This window comes from Lucilia cuprina, chromosome 4 (genome assembly GCF_022045245.1).
Source record: "Lucilia cuprina isolate Lc7/37 chromosome 4, ASM2204524v1, whole genome shotgun sequence".
NCBI classification, from domain to species: Eukaryota; Metazoa; Arthropoda; class Insecta; order Diptera; family Calliphoridae; genus Lucilia; species Lucilia cuprina.
The window spans coordinates 68053954-68079331 of NC_060952.1; the positions used below are offsets into that span (position 1 = coordinate 68053954).

The 25378-nt window shown below is 28.9% G+C and overlaps 1 protein-coding gene across 3 annotated transcripts in view; it reads left to right on the forward strand.

The window, feature by feature from the left end:
• LOC111680574 (protein unc-13 homolog 4B) overlaps positions 1 to 13624 on the forward strand; it is a 54886-nt gene extending 41262 nt beyond the window's left edge. For all 3 annotated transcript variants that reach the window (XM_023442240.2, XM_046948906.1, XM_023442241.2), the window contains 11 exons: positions 1186 to 1526; positions 1599 to 1806; positions 1865 to 2682; positions 3005 to 3219; positions 5907 to 6187; positions 6270 to 6428; positions 6496 to 6861; positions 6929 to 7189; positions 10113 to 10282; positions 12467 to 12645; positions 12766 to 13624. In XM_023442240.2, coding sequence (XP_023298008.2) covers positions 1186 to 1526; positions 1599 to 1806; positions 1865 to 2682; positions 3005 to 3219; positions 5907 to 6187; positions 6270 to 6428; positions 6496 to 6861; positions 6929 to 7189; positions 10113 to 10282; positions 12467 to 12645; positions 12766 to 12857 — 3090 coding nt within the window. In that variant the 3' untranslated portion in view covers positions 12858 to 13624. The remainder of the gene's footprint in view (positions 1 to 1185; positions 1527 to 1598; positions 1807 to 1864; positions 2683 to 3004; positions 3220 to 5906; positions 6188 to 6269; positions 6429 to 6495; positions 6862 to 6928; positions 7190 to 10112; positions 10283 to 12466; positions 12646 to 12765) is intronic.
• Positions 13625 to 25378: the final 11754 nt, after the last annotated feature.

Sequence of the window (25378 nt, forward strand, 5' to 3'; positions counted from 1 at the left end):
TGTCTCAGATATAGTTTAGCCATTTTTTGTTGAATAAAATTGTGTACATTTAAGTCATATTTCGAAGGGAACTTTATAAAGGGGCTAGGGTCAAATAAGGACCTATCATCAAATCATTTAGGGTCATAAAGGCTAGTATAGAATTTGGTTTTGCAGCTTTTTGTCGACAACTGCACTCCCTATTCGGGAGTGCAGTTGTACGGAGGCTAGTCTAATATTGGACCGATGTTATCCTTTTTCAATATGATTCCTCTCTAGTAAATAAGATCATGCGCTAAATTTCATAGAATTGTCTTACAAATTGTGACCTGTACTTTGATTACAAGGTTTACAAGCCCTTTTCGGGAGTTCAGTTGTATGGGGGCTAGGTGGAATAATGGAACGACCATTTTTAATAGACTTCGTCGCTAAGAAAATAGAAGATCGTGTACCAAATTTAATTGAATTATCTTTAAAAATTCGACCCAAAAATTATTCTAAGCCGATTGGTATACTTAAAGGTGGGCATAGGAACAATATTATAGTGCGTTCCAAACATCAGCACAAAGTCCACTAAAGTAGTGTAGGGTATAAATAAACTTTTTGCATGAGTGCCAAATGTCTTAACACGAAGCAATAACTGGCATTAATAAGCATTTTTTGTAAATATAAAAATTTTCAGAAAAATTTTTATATTACAATCATATTCCTGTTGAGCTTTATTCCGCTATAGCTGGCCAATAAAAGGCCAGTTAGAAAACATTTTAGCACAATGATTTATATATACACAGAACATCCTCATGTTTAATTTTATCCAAATATTATAATTTAATAATGAATTATTTGGTATTCAGTAATTTTCAGAAGTGATAAGGGAGCTAAGACAAATTATGTACCGACCCGAAAAAAATTCTGTATAATGATTTATATATACAAAATAAGCATTCCGAAAGCTTTGTTTGACAATGTGCGTTTAAGTAATTTTCGAAATGAGGCTTGTATGGGCGTTGTGTGTTTAATAGGTTTTCGAGAGTGGAATTTGTATAGAGTTATAATCAATTTAGGAACTATCATTATTCATGCTGGTGGAGGGAATAAAAATTACAGTAATTTGTAAATTACAAATTATTAAAACTTACAATAGCTTCTTAATAATAAATTCAACAAGGTTTTTAAACTATTTTTACTTACTTAACTTCATTTTAGATTGAAGATCTTTATGAGGAAGTTCTTTTTGAAATTACAAACAACATTGGGTGTGAGGCGAACGACATTTGCAAGGAATCTCTTATTGAATTTGCTCAGGAAGCGTTTAAAATGTCGAATGCTAAACATGAAGAAATACTCGAAATAGCACAACAAAAAGAACCTCCAAATATTCGACTAAATGTTGAAATAATTAAGGCTGAAAATCTTTTACCAAAGGATGCGAATGGATTTTCGGATCCGTTCGTTACTCTCTATCTGGAATCGAATGGTTCACATCGTTATAATTCATCTGTTAAAACTGAAACTCTCAATCCCACATGGGAGGAACACTTCTCACTGTAAGTTATTGTAAATGTTATGATATTTTAAAGTCTACAATACTCACATGAGTCCATCTTCTTTCTTTTTAGGCCAATTACAGAAAATCCTAGAAATGAAGTGCTAATAATTGAGGTATGGGACTTTGATGCGGCCGAAACAGTTAAAGATAAGGTTAATAAACTAATGGATGTTAAGGGTATTAAGGGTTTGCGGAAGTTAATGAAAGAAATTGCAATGACTGCGTCAACAGGAAAGCATGATAATGAATTGATTGGAAGAACAGCTATTACGCTAAAAGTATTTATTTTATTCTATTGGTTCTAATATAAACCTCTAACTATGTCATATTTTCTAGTCAATACCTGTATCAGGTACTACTGTTTGGTATAACCTAGAAAAGGGTAATAAAACTAAAAGTCGAGGATCGGTTCTGGTAAATTTAGCACTTAGCGCTGAAAAAGATAAACGTGTTGCTGTCCAAGAGCACCGACATCTTTTAAAATTGTTACTAATGCATGAGTTAGAATCATCGCAGGTGGCAAATTATTGGTGGGCTGGAAAATTCAGTGGAAATGCAGAAGCAATACGCTTACAACACTCCGTTCAATCAGGACTTTCAAGTTTCGAATGTGCTCTTAGTCAGTGGTCTGTATACACAACAATCCACGAAGATCATCCATTGAGTTTCGGTTTATTCAATTCAATACTAGACGTTATTATACCAATTCTCAAGTGTCACCTCAATGAATCAGAGGACATTAAAACGTTCTGGGATGGAGTAAGACGTTTGTTGCCTTCATGTTTTTCAATTCTACGAAAATTGCGTGCCAAAAATGTTAGTGATAAGCAAATCGTCAAAACCCTCTGCGAGGTTCTTGATATACTATCAAAAATAAATACTCTCGAAAGACCCAAAAGCATAGAACTATTTCCTCATAACGTTTATGGTTGGATATCGAGAAAGGATGATTCGGACTGTACCATTAATGACGTCATTGTTGATGCCATACACTGTGGTACAAAGGAGTGGCTTGAGCACATCATTGAAGGCAATCGTCAAAATAGTGACGAACAGTCAGACGAAGATAATTTGCAATATCTAATAAAGCTAATTCAAATGGTTCGATCTGATCTGCAGCGAGGAATGGAATATTTTGATAAGCATTTTTACCAGTAAGTATTTAATTATACATATTTGTTTAAAATTATAGTTTTAGATTTTTACCGGTTAAAATACATATCTGATCATTTATGACTCTGGTAATTGAATTACTTATAAAACAAATTCAAGATTAATATTTTATTTTGGCGTTGAGATTATTAATTCACAACTTAAAATATACATTTTACTATTATATTGTTTGTACTAGAGTAATTCGAAAATATGATGTATTCGGAACCGGTAGGTTTTCAAGCTACAAAAAAAACAAAGTTTTAGTTTTTTATATTATAGTTATTTATTATAATGTAATACGATTATTTTAACTTTTTCCAGCAAAATACGATTAAATTTCTCCACAGAGCTTTTTAAATTCTATGATGAAAAAGTTTCTGAAATAGCTAAATCTATTGTCACCGAAGTGTGTGCTAATATTAAAAGACTGGATGTACCAGAAGATCATTTTGAAGAGCTGCCTGACATTGAAGATATTAATATGGGTACAACATTGTTTGAGTTGTATTTGGTTCTAAAACGCTTCCTGGCATTAGGTGTGTATCAATTCCAACTATAATTTATCAAGTTTTAGCTCGATTGGCAACCATTTCGAAAAGGTGAAAATATAACGGTATTGGTATTTTGGCTTATGTCGTTTACTTAGCGTTTATAGTTATCGAAATTTATGCTGATTTCGGTAACAGTATGTCAGCGGTGTAATGTTATGCTAGAGAGGTGCCAACAAATATAATTACGTTAACGACATTAAAATGGTATCGGTATGTTTTGCATATTTCGGCTAAGGTATCTAAGTTATTTAAATAAACATATCTAGACTTAGACAATAACGGACAATAGCTAGTATATTATATTTTTTTGTTGATTATTTGTATTGTTGGCCGGGCTCAAAAGCAAAATGCCAATGTATCCCACGTTGGTTTAAAAGAAATCCTTCAAGTCGACCTATATCTTCATATAGGAAGCTGGAAATCTTTAATATCTCAATTACAATTTTAAATGTTGCTCCACCAGTTAAGTCTCCACCAGGGTATAAACCTTTAAGTATTCTATGGTCTCCACCAATAAAACATAAAAAATACATCTCTTACATGACACTTTCTTATTTTTTAATCATTTTGACAAGTATTATTACTTGTGGTGAAATGAGTTTTAGGGGATTATTTCGTAAATCCCTTCCCCTCACTTCACATAATTTTTCATACAGTGAATCAACTAAGTTTTTTGCCTACCTTTTTTAAGAGAATTTTGTTTTTTGTTCATATATAAAATTCGAAAAAACAGGTAAAAAGTAAATATATGATTTGCAGTTGAAAATAGAGATTGTGTAAAATGGGAAAAATTAGAAAAAATATTAAAATAAAATTAGAAAAAATATTAAATAAAATATTAAAATGCATTTGTTGTTGCATTTTATTATTTTTCATCAGAATTTGTATGTCAATTAAGTATTTTGCATATTGAGAATTCCGGTTAATTTCATTGGGTTTTTCAAATTATTTTTTAATTATTTTTGGAATTTATTGTTTTATTGTTAAAAGGAAGAGTGTTAAGTATTTTTCAATTGCGATTTGCAAAAATCATATCCTCATTGGGTGAAAATGTGATGTTATTTGCTTTAAAATGTTTAAAGGATAATATTGAGGCAATATCGATATAAAAATTAGTTTAGATTTCTAGAACAAGTGTAAATCAATAAAATATAATTATGAAATGTTTAATAAGTAACATTAAAAAAATATAAAAGAATAATAGATAAAATGATCCAAAGAATTATTAGAAAAAAACGCACTGAGTGTTCTTTAAAAATCTTTAACAGCCAAAGGGAGGCGACTTGTATCCAAGGAAAACTATTGGACTCCTGATTTATCTTTTTCGAAATCTATTTACGAACTAGGAGGAACACTATGTTTAAATTTAGACCTCTAAACAGACCTTACGTTGCTTGGAACCAATGTAAAGTGAACTGTCATGTAGTACAGGAAAAATACCTAATTTAGATATCATACCGTAACGTCAACAAATGCAATATTTTTCACCTAATACATACACTTATATATATTTAGAACCCAAATCAAGAATAACTATCCAGATCAAAATACGCCTACTGTATCTTATTCATAAAATAAAGAATTTAAAATATGAGGTTGAAAATCAAGATTTTAGCATTTACTTAATAGTGGAGTATGGTGATGTCCCCATACTTAGAGTGGCTAGGATGATACTTAGTGTTAGATTTATTGATTAAGAATCAATATTATACAATTCTAAATAAAATTTACACAATACTCCCCAAATAGATGGAGTTTCCGTAATGTAGTTTTTGTTTATCAATACAATTTTTGTTATAATATATAGATTTATACCTTACTAAACATTTTTTTATAGGTCCAAATCCATTGATTATCTAATATATCATGTATCCAATTTAAAATTACTTATCATTTTCGAAATTTAATCAAAGAAACGATAGATTTCATGTTAAGTCAAATATTGATAAATTCTTATAGATATATAGGATAATAAATCGGTTAAGAAATGTCCAAATTTAGTCGTTCCACTACTTAAATGTCTAAAAAATGTTATTCTAATTTATAGGAGTAATAAAAATATTAAATTTTATAAAATAATGCAGAAATTCAAATACGTTCACATTTTATCAAAAATCTCGTTAATTATTATAACGATTTTACTTTTTATGGTAGAAAATTAAAATATAAGATATTCTTTAAAAAATACAACAAACAAATTACTTTATTTTGCTAAAAGTAATTGTTCAGATAAAGTTTTTTCTTAAAATTTATAAAATTTTACATAGGCAAATTACTTAATTGATTTACTGTATAAATTGTTTTCGTATTTAAAAAAAAATTTATATGAAAATATTTTCAGCGCAAGGTAAAGTGTTTTACAAAATAAGGAGGAGTTAGTATTGTTATTCTACATATTTATTTGTTCTCATTTCCTGATATACATTTAGGGAATATTATAGCTTATTATAGAGTAATCAATTATTAAAAATAAATCTTATAAAAATATTTCATCTTGTGATCAAATACTTATCTATGATATCAAATATTCGCCCGTTTGAATTTTTATTTTTAGATATTTTATAAAGTTGTTCAAAAATTGTGACAATTTGTAATTTTGAAAAGAAATTTATATCGTAGAGCATTTTATGTATATAATTGTTTTTAATTTTCTTAAACATTGGATTTTACAGGTAAATCTCTTTGTCCAAATGATGAATTGGGCGTTGAACATTTTCATGGTTGGTTCATGCCTGGTGTGACACATTGGTTGGCTATATCTGTTATCAAAGCTCTGAAAAGAATAGAAAAAGCTATTGAACTAGATGAATTGAAAGCAGTCGATGAAACTGTTAAATATAGCTCTTCTGCAGTTGATACTCTTGCCATATTCTATCAAATTAAAATCTTCTGGCAACAATTAGATTGGCCAGAAGCAGAGGGCTCTTATACATTTGTGGCTAAGATTGTTGATGTAAGTATAAATCTTTATTCCGTATGTGCTTTTAAATAATAATTCAGCGAGTATTGCAACAATACATTATTTCTTTTTTTAGGACATTTGCCGATGTTGCGTATTTTACGCCCAAAGAATGTCACGACGTGTAGAATCACTAACCAGAGATAATAGTGAATTCTTCCATGTATCACCAGAATGGTGTTTGGCTATAAATAATATAGACTATATACGCCAAAGCTTACCGTCATTTATTAAGGTAATTTTGGGATAATTTTTTTTAAGATACTGTACTACTACACTGATTTATTTCTCCGCAAATATAGGAGTTAGGTACAGACGATGTCATTAAACGTCTGGGTGAATATCGATCACAATTAGAAGCAGAACGATGTGAGGTCACACTAAAAAACGTCATCGATAATGCACTAGACACTGAGAGGAATCAAATTTTAGAGTTGATTGAAATCGTCGCTAGAAAAATGTCTCCTCCGATTCGTCGGTTCTTAGCAGAGGGTGCTGAGGTTCTACATGAAGATTCAAACTCAATGGAACGTCTAATGATGTATTTGGAGACATCTTTGGGCACACTATATGAAACTCTAAATGAAGTTAATTTTGCACGTGTTTTAGATGCAATATGGGCAGAACTCTCGATAATTATGTACGATCTTATTCAATCAAATCTTGATGTGAGTATCTTGTTACCTATTATGTTTATTATTTTTGATCCTTTTCTGATACTAATTTTAATTTTAGAAACGACGTCCGCCAGCATTCTTTCAAAATTTACGTCACACCTTAGGTGTGATGATATCTTGTTTCAAAACGGGACATATCGTTACGTCAGATGTTGAAGTCTTAACCGAAATAGAGAGAATTTTGGACTTGCATGCATTTGAAACGGCCGACTTAATTCATCAGTATTATTTAGAGAGACTTGGTCATCAGAAAGAAGTTGCCAAATCCGAATATGGTAAATTAACTATAAGGGCAAATTTTACGGAAACTGGATTAGTGGTATGTAATCGAATTATTAGATAATGTGTGACTAAAAAGGGACAAAAATGTCCTGTATTGAGGTTTTGGTGATTGTTTCTATGTTTTTGTAAAAAATATACAAAAATTTGCTATCTATGAAAAGCCCTTAAAAGGTGTTTTCAGTATCAAGCCAAAAATTTATGTGGAAAAGAAGGATTAAAAAGAAATTAAATTTTTTGAAAAATATTTTATTAAAATTTTTACATTAAATTGATAAATGTAAATAATTGAAACATATTAAATCTCATATAATTTACCAAATTTTTTTAAGGCTTACATAATATGTATATCATTCATTGATATATAACATTTCATAATTTTATTAGATTATGAAGAAACATGTCAGTTTATATATTAGTTTTCTTTGATAATTCAAGTAATTACATTCAATAAATCTATAAAATTTTAAAAATGTAAAATTTTTCCGAAAAAGTATGAAAGTCATTAAAAGTGTGTCTCAAAGATCTTTTAAAAGATATGAATCCTAATATATATTGTAAATTTCATTGTAAGTTTGTTTGTTTATGCGTCAATCACGTCTAAACGGATGAACCAATTTTCTTCAAATTTGGAACAAAGAAAGATCTATGTCTGGAAGCGTCAATAGGCAATATAACATTCCGAAAATTGGACTAGAAAGGGTAAAAATAGGTGAAAACGACGAAAAATGTGAAAAATTGGTACTTTTGTGCATAAAAACGTATTTTTTTTGGCTATTTTAAAGCGAAACTATTTTCGATTTAGCATTCTAAAATGTCAGAAATATGTATTACTTAGCAAAGTTGCGTTGCAAAAGTTGGAACAAAACTGGTATTAAAAATTGGGAAAATGAACGAAAAATTGGGAAAATCGGTACTTTTGAGCTTGAAAACGAATTCCAAAGCGAAATTATTTTGGATTTAGTTATCTAAAAGACGTTATACACGGTTGTTAGATCTTACAACGTTGTCAGTAAAATGTTTAGAAAATATCTAACAATTGTCTAAACTTGCAATTTTTCTTTTGCAACGTTGTCAGACTGACAATATTTGTAGGTGTAATATTTGTAAATTGACAGTGTTATTAGACATTTTGTGCACAACCGTGTATACATAGCATAAGAAATTTTAATTAGCAAATTTCCGTTGAGAAAGTTTGGTCCAAACGGGCAAAATGACTATTTTTGTCTGTTCTAAAGCTAAATACATTCGATCTAGCTTGTAGTCTAGTGTCAGAAATATGTATTGGGAAAGATTCGTTGTGAAAGTTGGACCAGAGAGGGTGTGAAATAGACATGTAGGTAATTCAAACTTAACGGGTAATTATGTGTAGTTTAGGTACTTTTTCGGAAATATGGAAATACTTGAGAAGTATTTTGCTGTAATCAGTCAAAAGATATATTTTAGAAAAAGTAAATTAAAATAGGTATAAAAGGGAGTTTCGTGTTATTTATGAGGCCCACACCTAAATGATTGGGCCGACTTCAAGAAACTTTCAACAGAAATGTATCTTTACTTAGAATTGCAAATTAAACTGAAAAGGAAATATTTGTATTTTTGCTACATTTTTTGATGCAATTACGCCTTATTATGACGACTGAATCGAAATTTATGAAATTTGAACCAAACACTTTAATACTGTCTTGGAAAGCATTAATAGGCATTTTTTAAAACATAAATCAGAAAGGAGAATATTATTTATTCTAAGGTCTCTTTTAAACGAGCACACAGAAGGATACGGATGCGATCGTCTAAACGATATGTAATGAAACCTTACTACATCAACTAAATTTCGATGGAAAATTTGACATTCGTATGGCTCTCTTCGTCGTATTAGATTAGATTAGATTTATGTGAACCCAAAAAAATAAAAAGCTGGAAACTCATTTTGTTATTTTTTTATACCAATCGTATAAACACAAAAAGTATAAATCATACGATTTTTATCATCTTTTTTGAAATACGGATGGAATTTCATCTTACTTTTTCATTAGACTTTACGTACGTAAAGTGTGCTCGTGTGAAGGCTCCTTAAGGAAATATATTTTGGAATTAGCTTTCTCAATTTTTCGTGAAGTACCTCTTTAAATTATTTTAATCCGAAATTTTAAATATTAATATTTTTATTCCTTTGTTGCTAATTTTAAAGGTAATTTTTTACTAATTGTTAATTTATTTTAGCACAAATATCAATAATGTGTCGAAAAAGTGCACAGAATACGACAACTTACAGAGAGTTTAAATACTAAATACTCAAATGAAAAAAACTCTCAAAATAAAAAAAAATTAATATTAAAATAATATTTATACCCATATTGTCCCACCAAAGTACAACTCAATATCACATTTCAATATTTGAAAAAATTGAAATAAAATTAGGTTTGTTCCTTTACTTGTCAAGTTTGCATATTTGTACCAGAAATTGTAAAAGAGAACAAATTTGAGCAAATAAAAATATTTTCACTTTGCCAGAACTTGCAGGTTTTAGCCAGAACATTTTTTTCGCAAATAGAAAAAAAATTGTCAAATAAATTATTTGTTTAAAAAGTACATTGAAAATAAAAAATTTTTGAAAATTTTTATTTATTGAAAGAGAAATTTAGTTTTTCCTGTTCCTGTACTTTTTACAAGTACGAAGAGAATATTCATTAATTTCTTTTGCCAGAAAATTTCTGGAACAAAGCTATTATAAATAAACCTACAATAACACACATTTTATAACAAATAAATTAATTTATTTTAAGATAGTTGGGATCTATTCGCAAATACAAAAAAAAAAATATTTATTTAAGAAAATACTGTAATAACAAAAATTGAAAATTTGTAGAGTCTTTATTAAGTTTTAAATTAGATTTTTCTTCTGAAAATTTTACAAATTTGGTTTAAAATGTTGTTAATAACTTTTTTATGTTTTTATATTGCAGTTGGAAATAATGAACGCTAGAGATTTAGTGCCAATGGACTCAAACGGATCTTGTGACTCATTTGTAAAAGCACACTTTCTTCCCACCAATCGTTTTCTGGGAGTTGCGCCTGTGAAGACCGCAGTTCATAACAAAACTCGTTATCCACTTTACGATGAACAATTTACAATGTAAGCTTATACAGCAACAAAGCTATTTACTATATAAACTGCATATAAAATTTAAAGTGTATACGTAAATACTATATATTGAAGTATCTGATCAGGACAGAATTATAAAAATTGCAAACCAATGAACTATCCCACACCAACTTGTCCCCTGAAATGCATAACGTATTATTACTTTTCATAGTTTAAAATTGCTTCCTTACAAATTAATACGGGTATCCTCACAAAAAGAGATAATTTTCTGCCGATTACCTTATATGGGGGTAACACAAAACTTGTTTATCGCTGTACATACTCTCATTTCTGAGCCAATAATGAGCTTAAAACTTTTTCTGAAGCGAAACTTATATGGGTCCAATTATGGACCGATCCTCGATTTAGGTTAAGAGATTTAAATTCACATAAGACTTATTTATGTAGAATGTCATACTTGTATTTTTAAACCAGTTATGACTGTTAAAACTCTTTTCCGAAGGGTCACTTGTATGGGACTATGCGAAAATGTGGACCGATTTGCCCATATTCAATATCAAACAAACCTTATCAATAGAGAATATTTATGCAAAATTTCTGTCTAACTTATCCCTTTCGGACCCTATTGTGATTTCAACAGGCAGACGTACGGATCTAATAAGGACCTTCTCAAATATGGCCAAAAACTGGGGTTTAAAAACTTGTTGACTTGATATCTGGAAAAACTGATGTGATGTATAAATTTCAATCCAGCTCTCCTCAAAAATCTGTGTTATTATATATCGAAGGACTATATTCTACAGTCTCTATCTAAATGTAAACAAAAGAAAAAAATACATTACATTTTCAATCATGTTAAAAAAAACATATGTTTGTTTGCAAAATTTTTACTGGGGAAAAATATCCAGCAAAATCAAAAAATTCTCTATCAACGAACTATAATTTTTATCGCTCTCTTATTCTCTCTATTGTAACAAATTATCGAGTACGCGATAATTTTTCGATTGAGATTAAAATAAAAATTTCTCTCTTCATAAAGGTACTGGATATTTTTTACCGGAAAGTACGCAAACACACCTAATGTTGCAATTAATTTATTTTATTTTGTCCTCAAAACAATTGCCCAATTCACAATCGATGTCTTATCGTTGTAGTGTTGTATGTCAAAAAAAAAATATTTTTTTATCCGTACTACTAATTTTCGACCAGCAGCACACAACCAATAACTGACAAAAAATAAAATTTCACAAACATTACTTTGGCGGAAGGCACCCAAAATTAGTTGGGTGCTTTCCAGAACTTAAGTAAACGATAAGGATGTTTACTACTTTTATTCTGCATTCATTAAGTCTTATAAATTCTTGTTCATATTGTGTGTTAATCTAACAGCAAGTTAAACCTAGTTTAACTGAGTAGTAAGAAACTCGCCCTTATAAAGGGCGCAGCAATTATTAAATTCTAATTCAACATCATAAGCAAGATGTTGAATTAGAATTTAATAATTGCTGCGCCCTTTTATAAGGGCGGGTTTCTTACTACTCAGTTAAACTAGGTTTAACTTGCTGTTAGATTAAACTCAGAACAAATTTAGGCGGACTTTAACCGATGATTGTGTTTTCCTGTTATGCATGCAGGATCAGTTAAGTTAGTTAGTAATGCCAACTTTTCAGTAAAATACATAAACAGCTGTTTTTTGCAAATATCTTACTAGCTTGATTTTTAACAAAATATTGGAGAGCCCTTTTTGTTTTTCATTCGATTTATTAAACCTTTACGTATTTGCGTAATTTTGTCAGCTTTTTATATACAATTATACATATATACAATTTGTAAAAGAAGGTAATTAAAAACCGGTTTTCGATATAAAAACCGGCTTGTCGAATATTTCGAAAATATGAAATATTCGAAACTGGTCGGGTTTTGATTGTCCGAAAAAAACGGTAAACCGGTTTTTGAATCCCAACTTACATAAACTAGTTTTATAAAAAGAAAACTCTAATAAATTTCTCAAACATCGCATTGCTGCCAATAAATATTAATCGTTTTATGAAACTAATAAAATGTTTTAAAATTCGTTTCATAGTTGACCCAAAACTCACAATGATGAATTGACCATTGTAAATATTTGACATATCATAGAATAGATCAAACTATATTCTAAATCTATAAGGTATTTTACCACATAATTAATGGTTATTATTAACTATCTTGCAGAAAATTAACTGAAGATCAACGTAAACAACAAAATAGTCTGATATTGTTTAGCATTAAAGATAAGGATTTGTTTGGTATGACCAACCAATATATTGCCGAATGTTATATAACATTTGCGGATTTGATGGCCAATGAGAACGAACAAATTCATATGGAACTGTCAAGACCTGAATACACAGGTATGTGTTAACTCGATTCTAAGTAAAAATATATTATATACATTATAAAAAAACAATACATATTTCTTGCTTTAATATTCAAGTGTGATTGATTTAAATTTATGTATTCCTCTATTTCAGATTCCGACACCATCAGAGCCCTGGAGTATCGTCAGGGGGATAAACAGGCAAAAGATTTCTTGAAAAAACTCAAGAATAAATCGTATTCATGAGAATTAATTAAACACCTTAAGCGTGTTGTACTTATTTCTCGTAATCAAAATGGACAATAACAATACTAATTTATAAAAAAATATATATAAATATGTATATACATATTTACATACATATGCATACTGAGTACTATGTAATATAAATAATATGCATTATATACATATATTAGGAGCATAATCATTTTATGTATTTTATCCAGTACTTCTACGAACACACATAATTACGTTTAATTAAAAGTAATTGTAATTGAAGTTTTCCCAAATTACAATTACTTGTAATTAAAGTATTTCCATAATTGTGATTTTTCTTTTTACAATTATCTCAATTGCACATTACAAGTAATTGTAATTAACCCACTAAAAGATTACATTTAATTTAATAAATCAATAATGCAATAACTATGTGGATTTGGGTTTCTTCAAGTATTTTATAGTTTAAACTGCTAATGAATGCACATTACTGTAGGAGTCCCATTTGTATGGAGAAGAAAAAAGATAATAATGTTTCTACCGAAAAAATTTATATTATATTAGAAGACCTTTCATATGGTACCAAAATAGTTTCTTTCTAAAAAAATATGGAAAAAATTATAAAAACCTTATTGATGTCAGAACAATAATTTTGATTGAACTAAATTTTCATTTTCGGTGGGAACATCGGCAATTTTCGTTTTGAGATCATACATACATATATTCTCATTTATACTCGTTCATATTATCCACATACATATTACAACAAATATAAAGTCTACTTGCGCACATAAAAACATAATAGTGTTAAATTTCATTAGCGTGTATATAAAGTATCGTTTTTAAAATATTTTAGAATACAATAATATGTAAGTATTAAGATTTATGAAAATTCTATAAATCAAAACTATGTTTGTAAAATTCAGTTGTAAGAATGGTGCAACCATTTTAAAAAATCAATATTGTTAAAGAAAACAATTATTATACTTAAAATTATATGTATAAAAGTCAAAAATTACACTTTGTACTAAATACCTTTATAAAATAAATGTTTTTAGGGTCAGTAACAGGAATAACTAATCCACTATGAGTAGTGCTTTTACACAGAAAAAAGTTTCAGCATAAATATTATGAACAGCTTTCATCGACTAAAGTTAATAATATTTATACCCTACACCACTACAGTGGGGAGGGTATTATACGTTTGTGCTGATGTTTGTAACATACAAAAATATTGGTCCAATACCCACCTTAAAGTATACCGATCGATTCAGAATCATTTTTTGAGTCGATTAAGACATGTCCGTCCGTCTGTCTGGCTGGCTGTCCATGTAAACCTTGTGCGCAAGGTACAGGCCGCAATTTTCAAGATAATTTGATGAAATTTGGACCAAGCATGTTTTTTGGCACAGGGACGAAGCCTATTAAAAATGGTTGAAATCGGTCCATTATTTCACCTAGCCCCCATACAACCGTACCGATTTGAACTTTTTATGCCATAATTACGTCAAATATTCTATTATCTCTCTAAAAATTGGCACAAATAAGTTTTACATAAGTATAAATGACACTGCAGATTTTCGTAAGGATCGGCCCTTATTTGACCCTAGCCCCCATACAAACCCCCCTTTAAAAAATGTCTTAAACGTCTAAAATTGACTTTAACCATTTGTATCGTAATGAAACTCAACAAAACTAACTGTTATTTAAAAATATATCCTTTTCCCAAATTTCCCGAGGATCGGCCCATATTTGACCTATATAAAGCCTCATTTAGAAATTTTTGTTTTTTATACCCTTCACTTTCGTGAGAAGGGTATATATAAGTTTGTCATTCCGTTTGTAATTTCTATAATATAATTTTCCGACCCTATAAAGTATATATATTCTTGATCCTTATAGATAGCGGAGTCGATTAAGCCATGTCCGTCTGTCTGTCTGTTGAAATCAGTTTTTAGAGGACCCCAGATATCGGCGATGTCTGAATCTTCAATAATTCTATTAGACATGCTTTCGAGAAGATCGCTATTTAAAATCAGCAAAATCGGTCGGTAAATAACGGAGATATGAGCAAAAATCCGAGACAACCTCTGAAAATTTCATCAAAAAATTGTTAAAAAAGCAACAAAAACACTGTACATAGAAAAAGATGTACACGTGTGTGTGTAGATGTATTTGGTTTTATTCAGCTGTGTATTTTTTTGTATGTTTGGAATTCAAACTTACAAAGTATACACAGCAAAAAAATATGATTTGCATTTTTTGTTAAAATAAAATAATTTTCCCTTTTGTTTTGCAAATATATTTTTTGATGAATAGAAAAAAGTATTTAAAACGTTTTCAATTATATGAGAGTAGATTGTGAGTTATTGTACAATAATTTTTATGCGAATAATGTAAGTTTGAAATTTAAAACTAACACAAATTTTTTCCAAGTGCTTTTTAAAACAATTTTTTTTACGATAAACAAAAACAAAATCTACGTCTCGTCAATGTTTACCAGCAATGAAACAGAGGTTGAAGTCGACCGGCCTCGAGTCGGTGCTTAGCCGCCGCCGAACTATATTTAGTTGCTTAAGCCGCCGCCGAAACATTCGGCTTAAATCGACTCAAATTTTTTTAATGTTTTTATTAACTAGACTGTATGATCAATTATGTTTAAAATACACTATGGTGAAGGGTATATAAGATTCGGCACATCCGAATATAGCACTCTTACTTGTTTTATCAATAAATTGCTTAAATATTTTGGAATAATATTCAACATAAAAGTTTCTTTATAAAAAGTAAAAATTTTAAAAATATTCATGGTGTAAGGTATTATATGGTTGGCCATGCCCGACTATACTTTACTACTTGTTAAGTATATTTTTATAAATTGTATGAATTTTTTCAATATCACCTTCCAAACATACATTGTCGCATAAAATCCTACATACAAATTTTAAGAAAAATAACCCAGCAAAATCTTTCATTACCCGGTAAGTAGGCAAGTAATGTTGGAGAAAAGTGTAAATAGTTCCTTTTTGGGTGAATAACTACTTATTTTTGATTGACGATGACCAAAAAATAATTGGTTACAAATCTGCTTACCCGACTTTTCCGGATTTAAAACTGGGTTTACAGTTACTTTTTGTGTTTGCTAGTCTATTCTCTTACTGAATGCCTCATTAAAAAGTAATTTTATTATTCCATAAAAATGTAATATATCAACATTTTTTTTAAACAACTTCCAAAAAAAGACTACGGTTAGAAACACTAAATAATTACTTATTAGACATACGCTATAGACAATTGACTACAAATTCTATTAAAAAACAAGTAAGGGTGTTATATTCGGCTGTGCCGAATCTTATATAACCTTCACCATAGTGTATTTAAAACATATTAGTTTTATAAATTTTAAATTTTTTCCCGACTACATTATTTTTACACCAAAAGAAAAACAAAATGAACAACAACAACGCTAAACGAAATAAAAAACAAAATACACAACCCCACAGAAAATTTTCAGAGTACTCGGAATTGTAACCAATATTGTGAGCTTTACTTTGTGTTACTTATAATTTAATTTACTTGTATATAAAATCTGGATATGAAGTTTAAGTTTTTAATAATTTTTTTTGTATTACATCTTAATAAACATGTGATTAACATTGTATATGAGAACAGAAAATTAAAATATAAAAAAAATCAAGTGTGCTGTATTTAATCAACAAAAAATTTTTCATTTATCGAAAAATATTTTTTGGATCAAAATATTTTCAATGTTTAGGAGATTTTAAGCAAAATTTGTTGCTTAAAATCAGGATACAGATAGCGATCGAATTCAATTCGCTCGCGAGCGAGTTTAATTCGAGCGATTTAAATAATTCATTTTCCGGCGAATAAATCTATTCGACTCGCGAGTTTAATTTTAAAACTCGCGATTAGAGTTGAATATTTAAAGAGCGTAAAAAAACTCTCTTCGAGTCAAAACGAGTTAATCGCGAGTTTTATAATTTTGTAAGTGGAATAAATTAAAATGTATAAGGCATAATCAATTTATATATAAATATGACATAACCAAGCATACATACAAACATACATACATACATACATACATACATACATACATACATACATACATACATACATACATACATACATACATACATACATACATACATACATACATACATATACATACATACATACATACATACATACATACATACATACATACATACATACATACATACATACATACATACATACATACATACATACATACATACATACATACAATATCGAAACATTTTCTTTCTTATAAATATATTGAGAACAAAAACAAAATTTTAAATTTATTTGTTGTTTTCCATATATTTGTAAGAAATAAAATGTTCTTTCGCATTTAGAGAATAAATAATAAAAAAAATTAAAGATCACTTGCATGTCCATCAATATACTTATGTATGTACATACATAACTACAGATAAAAAACATACACATTTAAATAAAAAGGTAGACAATATATTTCTTATAATTTCCCACTTTTGCTTTGTCAGACCGTCATAAAACCTACGGCTACACAATCACACATACATAATTCCCTTCAAACATTTAGAAGACAAAACTATTGCGCATCACCCCAGACGCCACGTCAGAAACACATCTGGACGATTGTCAGACGATAACGCACATTTTACAAAAACAAAATACATTGATTTCGAATTTTCGTCTTCTAGAAATACACTTTTAAGTTACTTCCGGCTGATAGTTAGAAGAGTGCATCCATTTTGCTTAAACAAAAAAACATGACTGTTAAACTTTTTTCATCTGGAAGTATACGTTTTAGTGACTTCTGTATGAGAGTTGGATGAGAACACACATTTTACAATAACAAAATACATTGTTTCCTAATTTGTATCTTCTTGATTTGTATGTTTATGTCACTTCTGGAAGACATTTTGAAGAGTGTTCACATTAATGTTGTATTTTATTCATCTGGAAGTGTGGATTTTAGTCAGTTCTGGACGATTGTCAGACGAGAGCACACATTTTACAAAAACAAAATACATTGATTTCTAGTTTTCGCCGTCTGAAAGTATAGTTTTAGGTTACTTCCGGATGAAAGTAAGAAGAGTACAAAAACAAAAAAATAAAAAAAGTCCATTTTTTAGCGTGAACGCGAAAAAAATAAAAATAAATAATGCAGAAATGAGTTATTGAATTTAAAGTTCATAGAAAAATAGTGTAATTAATATAATGTGAATCTTAAGTAATAAAAAACAATATGACAGTGTTGTGTTAAAAGTCAACTGTTAATAAACATTTAATAAGTTTTTGTTAATTGGCGAAATTTATTAAATATATACCAAAAAGTAATTATCTTCAAGGATTATATAAATTAAATTAAAAAGTAAGTTGTCATATTTTACATTAAATTACTATTTTAGGAATAAGTTAACAACTCTAAACGGCTTCCATTTCCATTATTTTTAAACGAAGTCTAATATCTTAATTGGTTTAGGAGTTATAAGCATTTAAAGACTTTTTCAAGTTGTACGTTTCGTCTTTCATTTGATGAACATTGCATTTTTAACCTATTTAGATTTATTTGAGTTAAATCTTATCTTTCAATATTTTTTAAACTATTAGCGCGTTTAGGTCCTGTTTCTAGATTACGTATGATCACTTTGAGCTAAAATTTTATTTGTATTTCATTATCGTAACAAAAACAAAGTACATTAAAATTTTTACTTAAAGTATTCAAACGCTATTTGGAATCATTATTTTGAAATTAATACTACTGTTTTATACATAAATTATTTTTTGACTTGGGTCACTCGACACGAAATTGCCTATATAAGATATTTAATATTGAAATCAGATATTTTAAACCCACCTTTTTTTAAATAAATACAATTTTATTAATTTTCCTATAGCTTTGGATTCAATTATTCTAATTATAGGTACTTTTTTAGTTATTAACACCAGGTCTTTCTATGACCTATCATATGATACTAATATTCTTAATATTGAGCATGCCGTTCCCAAGATATTAAACCTAAGTAGATAGTTTTTGAACGTGTATTGCTCCTTAATTAGAAGAGAGCAAAATAGTATTGCAGTATTAGTGTTAGTGACTGTAAATAATTTTAAAAATAAACCATGGCTCGTAATTTCCAATCTTTATAGATGGTTTAATTCCAAGTTATTTAAAAATGTTCATGAAAGGTAATGTTTTTATTTATTAAAAACAATAAATTAATTAATTAAATTTTAATTATTTTATTTTTTAGAAAGTAGTAGCTAATATTGTACCCCCTATTAAAATACTTCTAACCGAGTTAAAATATAAAAAAGGGATCTGGTAAGTTATATATGTCTTATTTCATTACGCGGTTCCATTAAAAATGTCGATTATTTGCAGAAAATGTAAAAAATGGATCTGACAGTTTAAATTTTGGTGGTAAAATGTATTGGACATAAGAGAATCCTATTTTATTGCTTCCTAAAGTATAAGAGGTAATTTCAATTAATACAAAAGTATGTATATTCAATATTAATTATAACATTATTTTTATTTATTTTATTAAAGGATTAATGCGTTCCAAAATATAACTCTTACAATTTGATGGATTGATCATAAAATTTATGAAGAATTACAAAAATATTTTAGAGTCCAACGTTTTACAATTTTTGGAAGTATACCAGTCAGCAGTTTGAATATTAATACAGATTTCCTGAAAATTATCTTATTATAAGGTAATTATTCCAAATTTTTGATACATATGTATATTTGACCGACTCACTCTGTATGGAAAGCAAAAACGAGTTTTTGTTACCTCTCTGAAAATGTTCCTTGCTTTGTTTTATGATGATTCCCAAAATATTTTAAATCTAGGGATGACCGTTCGTGAGCTGGACCAAATTAAAAAAAGGTATTTTGGAATTATTTTTTTTTAAATTTTTGTTTGTTTTTAAACAAAATATCCAATACGGGGTATCGTTTAAAAGATATTTTAAAGCCGCGTCTAATGATGTATTAATCATAAATAACCGTCTGCTTATAATTGTCATATTCCAAAATATTTAAACAATTTTAACAATTTTGCTAATTTTGCGCACCACTAGACTTGACTTCAAAAAAAAAACCTTTCATCTGATACCACGTACTATATATATTGTTTCAGAAATACTATATACTTAATTTAAAACAAGATAACTAAAAAGGGACTTTTTTGTAACCGGTTCAGCTCACGAACGGCCATCGAGAGACTAAAAATATTTTGGGGCTGTGTATTTTTTTGTATGTTTGGAATCCAAACATACAAAGTATACACAGCAAAAAAATATAATTTGCATTTTTTGTTAAAATAAAATAATTTTCCCTTTTGTTTTCCAAATATATTTTTTAATGAATAGAAAAAAGTATTTAAAACGTTTTCAATTATATGAGAGTAGATTGTGAGTTATTGTACAATAATTTGTATGCGAATAATGTAAGTTTGAAATTTAAAACTAACACAATTTTTTCCAAATGCTTTTTAAAACAATTTTTTACGATAAACAAAATCTACGTCTCGTCAATGTTTACCAGCAATGAATACGAAAGTGTTGTTGTTTTATTCTTGCTTGTATACTGTTAAGAACAACAACAACGTATTGCTAAGGTTAAGCGCATATAAGTGTATAGAAAACACACTGTCTATAGCAAAAACAAAAAACTGTCTTACAAAAACAAAAGAGTACCAAGCGCATAGCGCTTGGGCACCCTTGCTTTGGTGCTGTTGGCGTCATTGAGTTGTTATTTTTGTTTTTCTGTGTTTTTCGTTATGTATGTTTAGATGTCTGTTGGTTTAGATGCCTTGTTTATTTTGTGTTTTATTTCGTTTAGCGTTGTGTTCTTTTTGTTTAGCTTTTGATGTAATAATAATGTAGTCGGGAAAAATTTTAAAAGATGTTTAAAATACACTATGGTGAAGGGTATATAAGATTCGGCACAGCCGAATATAGCACTCTTACTTGTTTTTTAGTGTTTTTATACCCTTCACCTTCGTGAGAAGGGTATATATAAGTTTGTCATTCCGTTTGTAATTTCTATAATATAATTTCCCGACCCTATAAAGTATATATATTCTGGATCCTTATAGATAGCGGAGTCGATTAAGCCATGTCCGTCTGTCTGTTGAAATCAGTTTTTAGAATACCCAAGATATCGGCGAGATCCGAATCTTTAATAATTCTATTAGACATGCTTTCGAGAAGGTCGCTATTTATTAAAATCAGCAAAATCGGTCGGTATATAACGGAGATATGAGCAAAAATCCGAGACAACCTCTGAAAATTTCAACAAAAAATGTCATATTTTTTCATGCTGTGTTAAAAAAGCAACAACAACACTGTATATTAGAAAAACATGTACACGTGTGTGTGTAGATGTATTTGGTTTTATTCAGCTGTGTATTTTTTGTATGTTTGGATGCTGTTGGCGTCATTGCGTGGTTATTTTTTTGTTTTTCTGTGTTTTTCGTTATGTATGTTTAGATGTCTGATGGTTTAGGTGTCTTGTGTATTTTGTGTTTTATTTCGTTTATCGTTGTTGTTGTTCTTTTTGTTTAGCTTTTGATGTAATAATAATGTAGTCGGGAAAAAATTTAAAATTTATAAGAGATGTTTAAAATACACTATGGTGAAGGGTATATAAGATTCGGCACAGCCGAATATAGCACTTTTACTTGTTTTTAAGTAAATTTGTTTTAATTTTCACTGATGTTAAAATAAAAACTAGCAGCCAAGAAACCTTAGAAGTTTTAATGGCCACTCACTTTCTAGGCTGTCAATTTCTGGAAAACAGGACTGTCATGCAGTTTACAAATCTCCCAGCTGATACAGGAATATCCATAAATGAAGATAAAATCAACTGGGCGATAAACAGTTTTGACCCCTACAAATCACCGGGTCCTACTCACTGGCTCCTTTAAAACAAAACACCTTACTCAAAAACTTCTTTTTAAGCAAAATATACTTCTTTAACTCCCTATTTGGAAGCGAGCTTAGAAGTACATGCCTCCAATGACATCACAGTGTTAAAATAATGAGTTAAAATGCTAATGAATAAGTAGTGGAAAGAGCTTCTATTAGCATTTTAACTCATTACATTTCAATGTATGTTTTTCCTGGGTATGTAATTCCTTTAAATTATAATTTTTTAAATGCATTACCCTATGAAACAAGCTCGTAGAATTCAGATATTATAATTTTTTTCCAAAATTTTACTAATTCGCTAAAAAGCTAATATAATAATTATAGGCTATATATAATATTATAGGCAAGCAATGTGAAATATATGTGGGTATTATAAAAAACAAAATATACAAGGCAATTAAACCATCAGACATCTAAACATACATAACGAAAAACGAAAAGAAAATAAACAACGCAATAAAACCAACTACATCCAAATATACGAACAGAATTCACAAAAAGAAAACAAAAACAAGTAAGAAAGTATAGTCGGGCATGGCCGATTATATAATACCCTACACCATTAGTATGTTTTAAAATTTTTATATTTCATAAAGAATATATTCTGGTACATCTCAACAAAATTTAATTAAATTACGAATATGTTTTACCGTGTTGTTAGGTTCATCTATAAATTGGTTATAATGATCATGTTTCAGCTCATGTTATTGATGTATTAGGTTCAGATTTTCAAAGTTTTATTAATCAACGACTATTAACACAATTTTTTAAGATTATGAAATTTGGAAAACCTTCTTATCTCATAGAGAAATTTGATTTTGGTAGATCTTCCAGGACTAACACTATTATTTGTCCTAGATACTCAACACTGTATATGACTAGATCATTCGTGGTAAGAGTGGCGCGTATGTGGAATTAATATATTCCTTATGAGGAGCGGAATTTCTGTAAATCAATTGCTGATTTTAATAACACCTCCAAGAAGTATTTATAAATCAAGTGTTATTACATTTAAATGCTAAGATACATATTTAACATAAAATTATTCTTTTTTCACTGTAATGTTTGTGCAAAGAGTGGGGGGATTATTTTTCGTATTCTTAGGTTCATATATATTTTTAATATGAGAAATGTAACTTTAATATATGTATATATTAAGAATTATTCTTCGCCATATGTATTTTTTTTATATTAATTAGGCTTATGGGCTTGTAATCTGTTGAAATAAATAAATAAATAAATAAATAAAGAAACTTTTATGTTGAATTTCACCTTAATTCCAAAGCATCAATGCAATTTATTGTTAAAAAACAAAATTTTCTTAATGAGGCTTTATGTAGAATATAGGTCAAACATGGGCCGACCCTCATTAAATTTGGGAATAGCAGTGTCATTTATACTTATATAAAACTTATCGGTCCAAATCGGGAGGTATGGTTGTATGGGTGCTAGGTGAAGTAATGGACCGTTTTCAACCAGCCGATTTTCAATAGGCTTCGTCCCTGTGCCAAAACAAAATGCTTGGTCCAAATTTTATCAAATTATATAGAAAATTGCGGCCTGTACCTTGCGCACAAGGTTTACATGGACAGACGGATGGACATGTCTTAATGAACTCAAAAAATGATTCTGAATCGTTCGGTATTTTTTAAGGTGGGTATTGGACCAATATGTTTGTGCGTTACAAACATCTGCACAAACGTATACCCTCCCCACTATAGTGGTGTAGGGTATAACAAAATACACAACTCAATGAAGCCAACAGTATCCAAACATACAAAACAAAATACACAGATGAATAAAATCCTATACCTAATGGGTTGGATAAATCTCTCTTCGAACAGGTCTGTGTACAAAGCAGCATATGCTGGATTCCTAAACCCGATCGGTATCTCTTACCGTTCGTGTAGTCGGATGCCAGTATATGCTGGGGAATTGTCAGGTCAGTATTCAAAGGTTGCCTGTCATCCCGTAGATCGATCTTTATGATCATGGGAATGGAACTGATGCTAAAATTGGTGAAAGATCGGGAAAGTCTCCATATATTGGATTTTAGTACTGATTTAGTATGCCTTTTTACGCTTCGGGGAAGTTCTTCGGTGCTGTTGCCATCTCAACAGGATGTATTAATACATGCTATGTTAAAAAACTTTTTTTGTTAAAACGGAGATGGCACGCTGGTGGTCGCTGCGGCTGTAGCTCGCCGGAAATGGGGGGGGGGGGTAGTTTTCCGTTTAGTTTAAACACAAATAAAAACAATTCGTGCCAGATAGGTGAAGGGTTAAATAAAAGAATAGAAACAAAGCGGTCAATAAATAAGAATCACCTGGTATACTTTTCGGACAGACATGGGACCATATGACAAAATTATTTGGTGGACACTAAAGGACACAAGTCTCCAGAATCAGGTGGTGTATTCCTGTGCAGGCTGCCCTCCCACTATGACTTTTGCTAGCCATCCGTGACATCATTCCTGGCCTGGGGGTACAAATTATTATTTTTGGATAATGTCCCTATATAATATTTACCTAGTAGTTTCTTAGATCTAGCTACATTTCAACCAAAAAAGGGCAAATTAGCACATGTTCAAATTTTCAAATCAAATTTCACAAGGTTTATTTATATATGTGAGTGTTAAAACTACTATAGTTAATTGTACATTGAAATAATAACGATTCTTTCACACATTTGAAATCATGGTAATTGAATAATAATATTATTTAAATATTTACATATATGTTACAACTATAACAATGATAAGAATTTACTAAAAATTTTGATAATAACGCTAAAAGTAATGCTTTTAATATTTATCAATGATCATAATTTCTTTTTTTTAATATTAAACGTTTAATATTATTGACATGAATTTAAGTATTATTATTGATTATAATACACTTACATATGTCCCTTCAAGGGGTTACATTTATGTTTTAATTAATCATGAGTATTTCATTACATTTGTAAGTGTTTTTTTTAATAAATAGTTAAATTTATTAATATTAATTTATATTTATAAGTATGTTTTCATTGATTTTTCTTTTGTTGATATTTTCATTTCCTTTATAGATAATACTTAATTTTGTTCTCTAATATTTTTAAATTATTATTTTCCTTCGAAAATTTTTCTAATATTTATACATAATTTTTTTTAATTTATATTACATATTTATAAATACTAATTATTTCTTTTTTTACTTCCGTATTTTTTTGTTTTTTTTATAAATATTAATATTTTTATTCACTATAAATATTTAGCTTTTTTTGTTATTTTTTTTAATTTGTTAGTAAATAACGGTTTATCTTGAATGAATTAATCATGTAGTTAGCAAAATTTAAAAAAATATCGACTACATATACATATTCTAAAAAAAAGATAATTAAATCATTCGATTTATACGTTTGTTTAATTGTATTTCTAGCGTTTAATTGTATTTCTATATAATATTTAGATTTTAAACATTTAGCTAGACTTTTTTTTTGTAAATAAATTATTTATTATTTCATTGAAACTCAATAATAATTTTAGTTAGTATTTTTAATTGGAATAATTTTTCTTCATAGTCTTAAATTAGTAT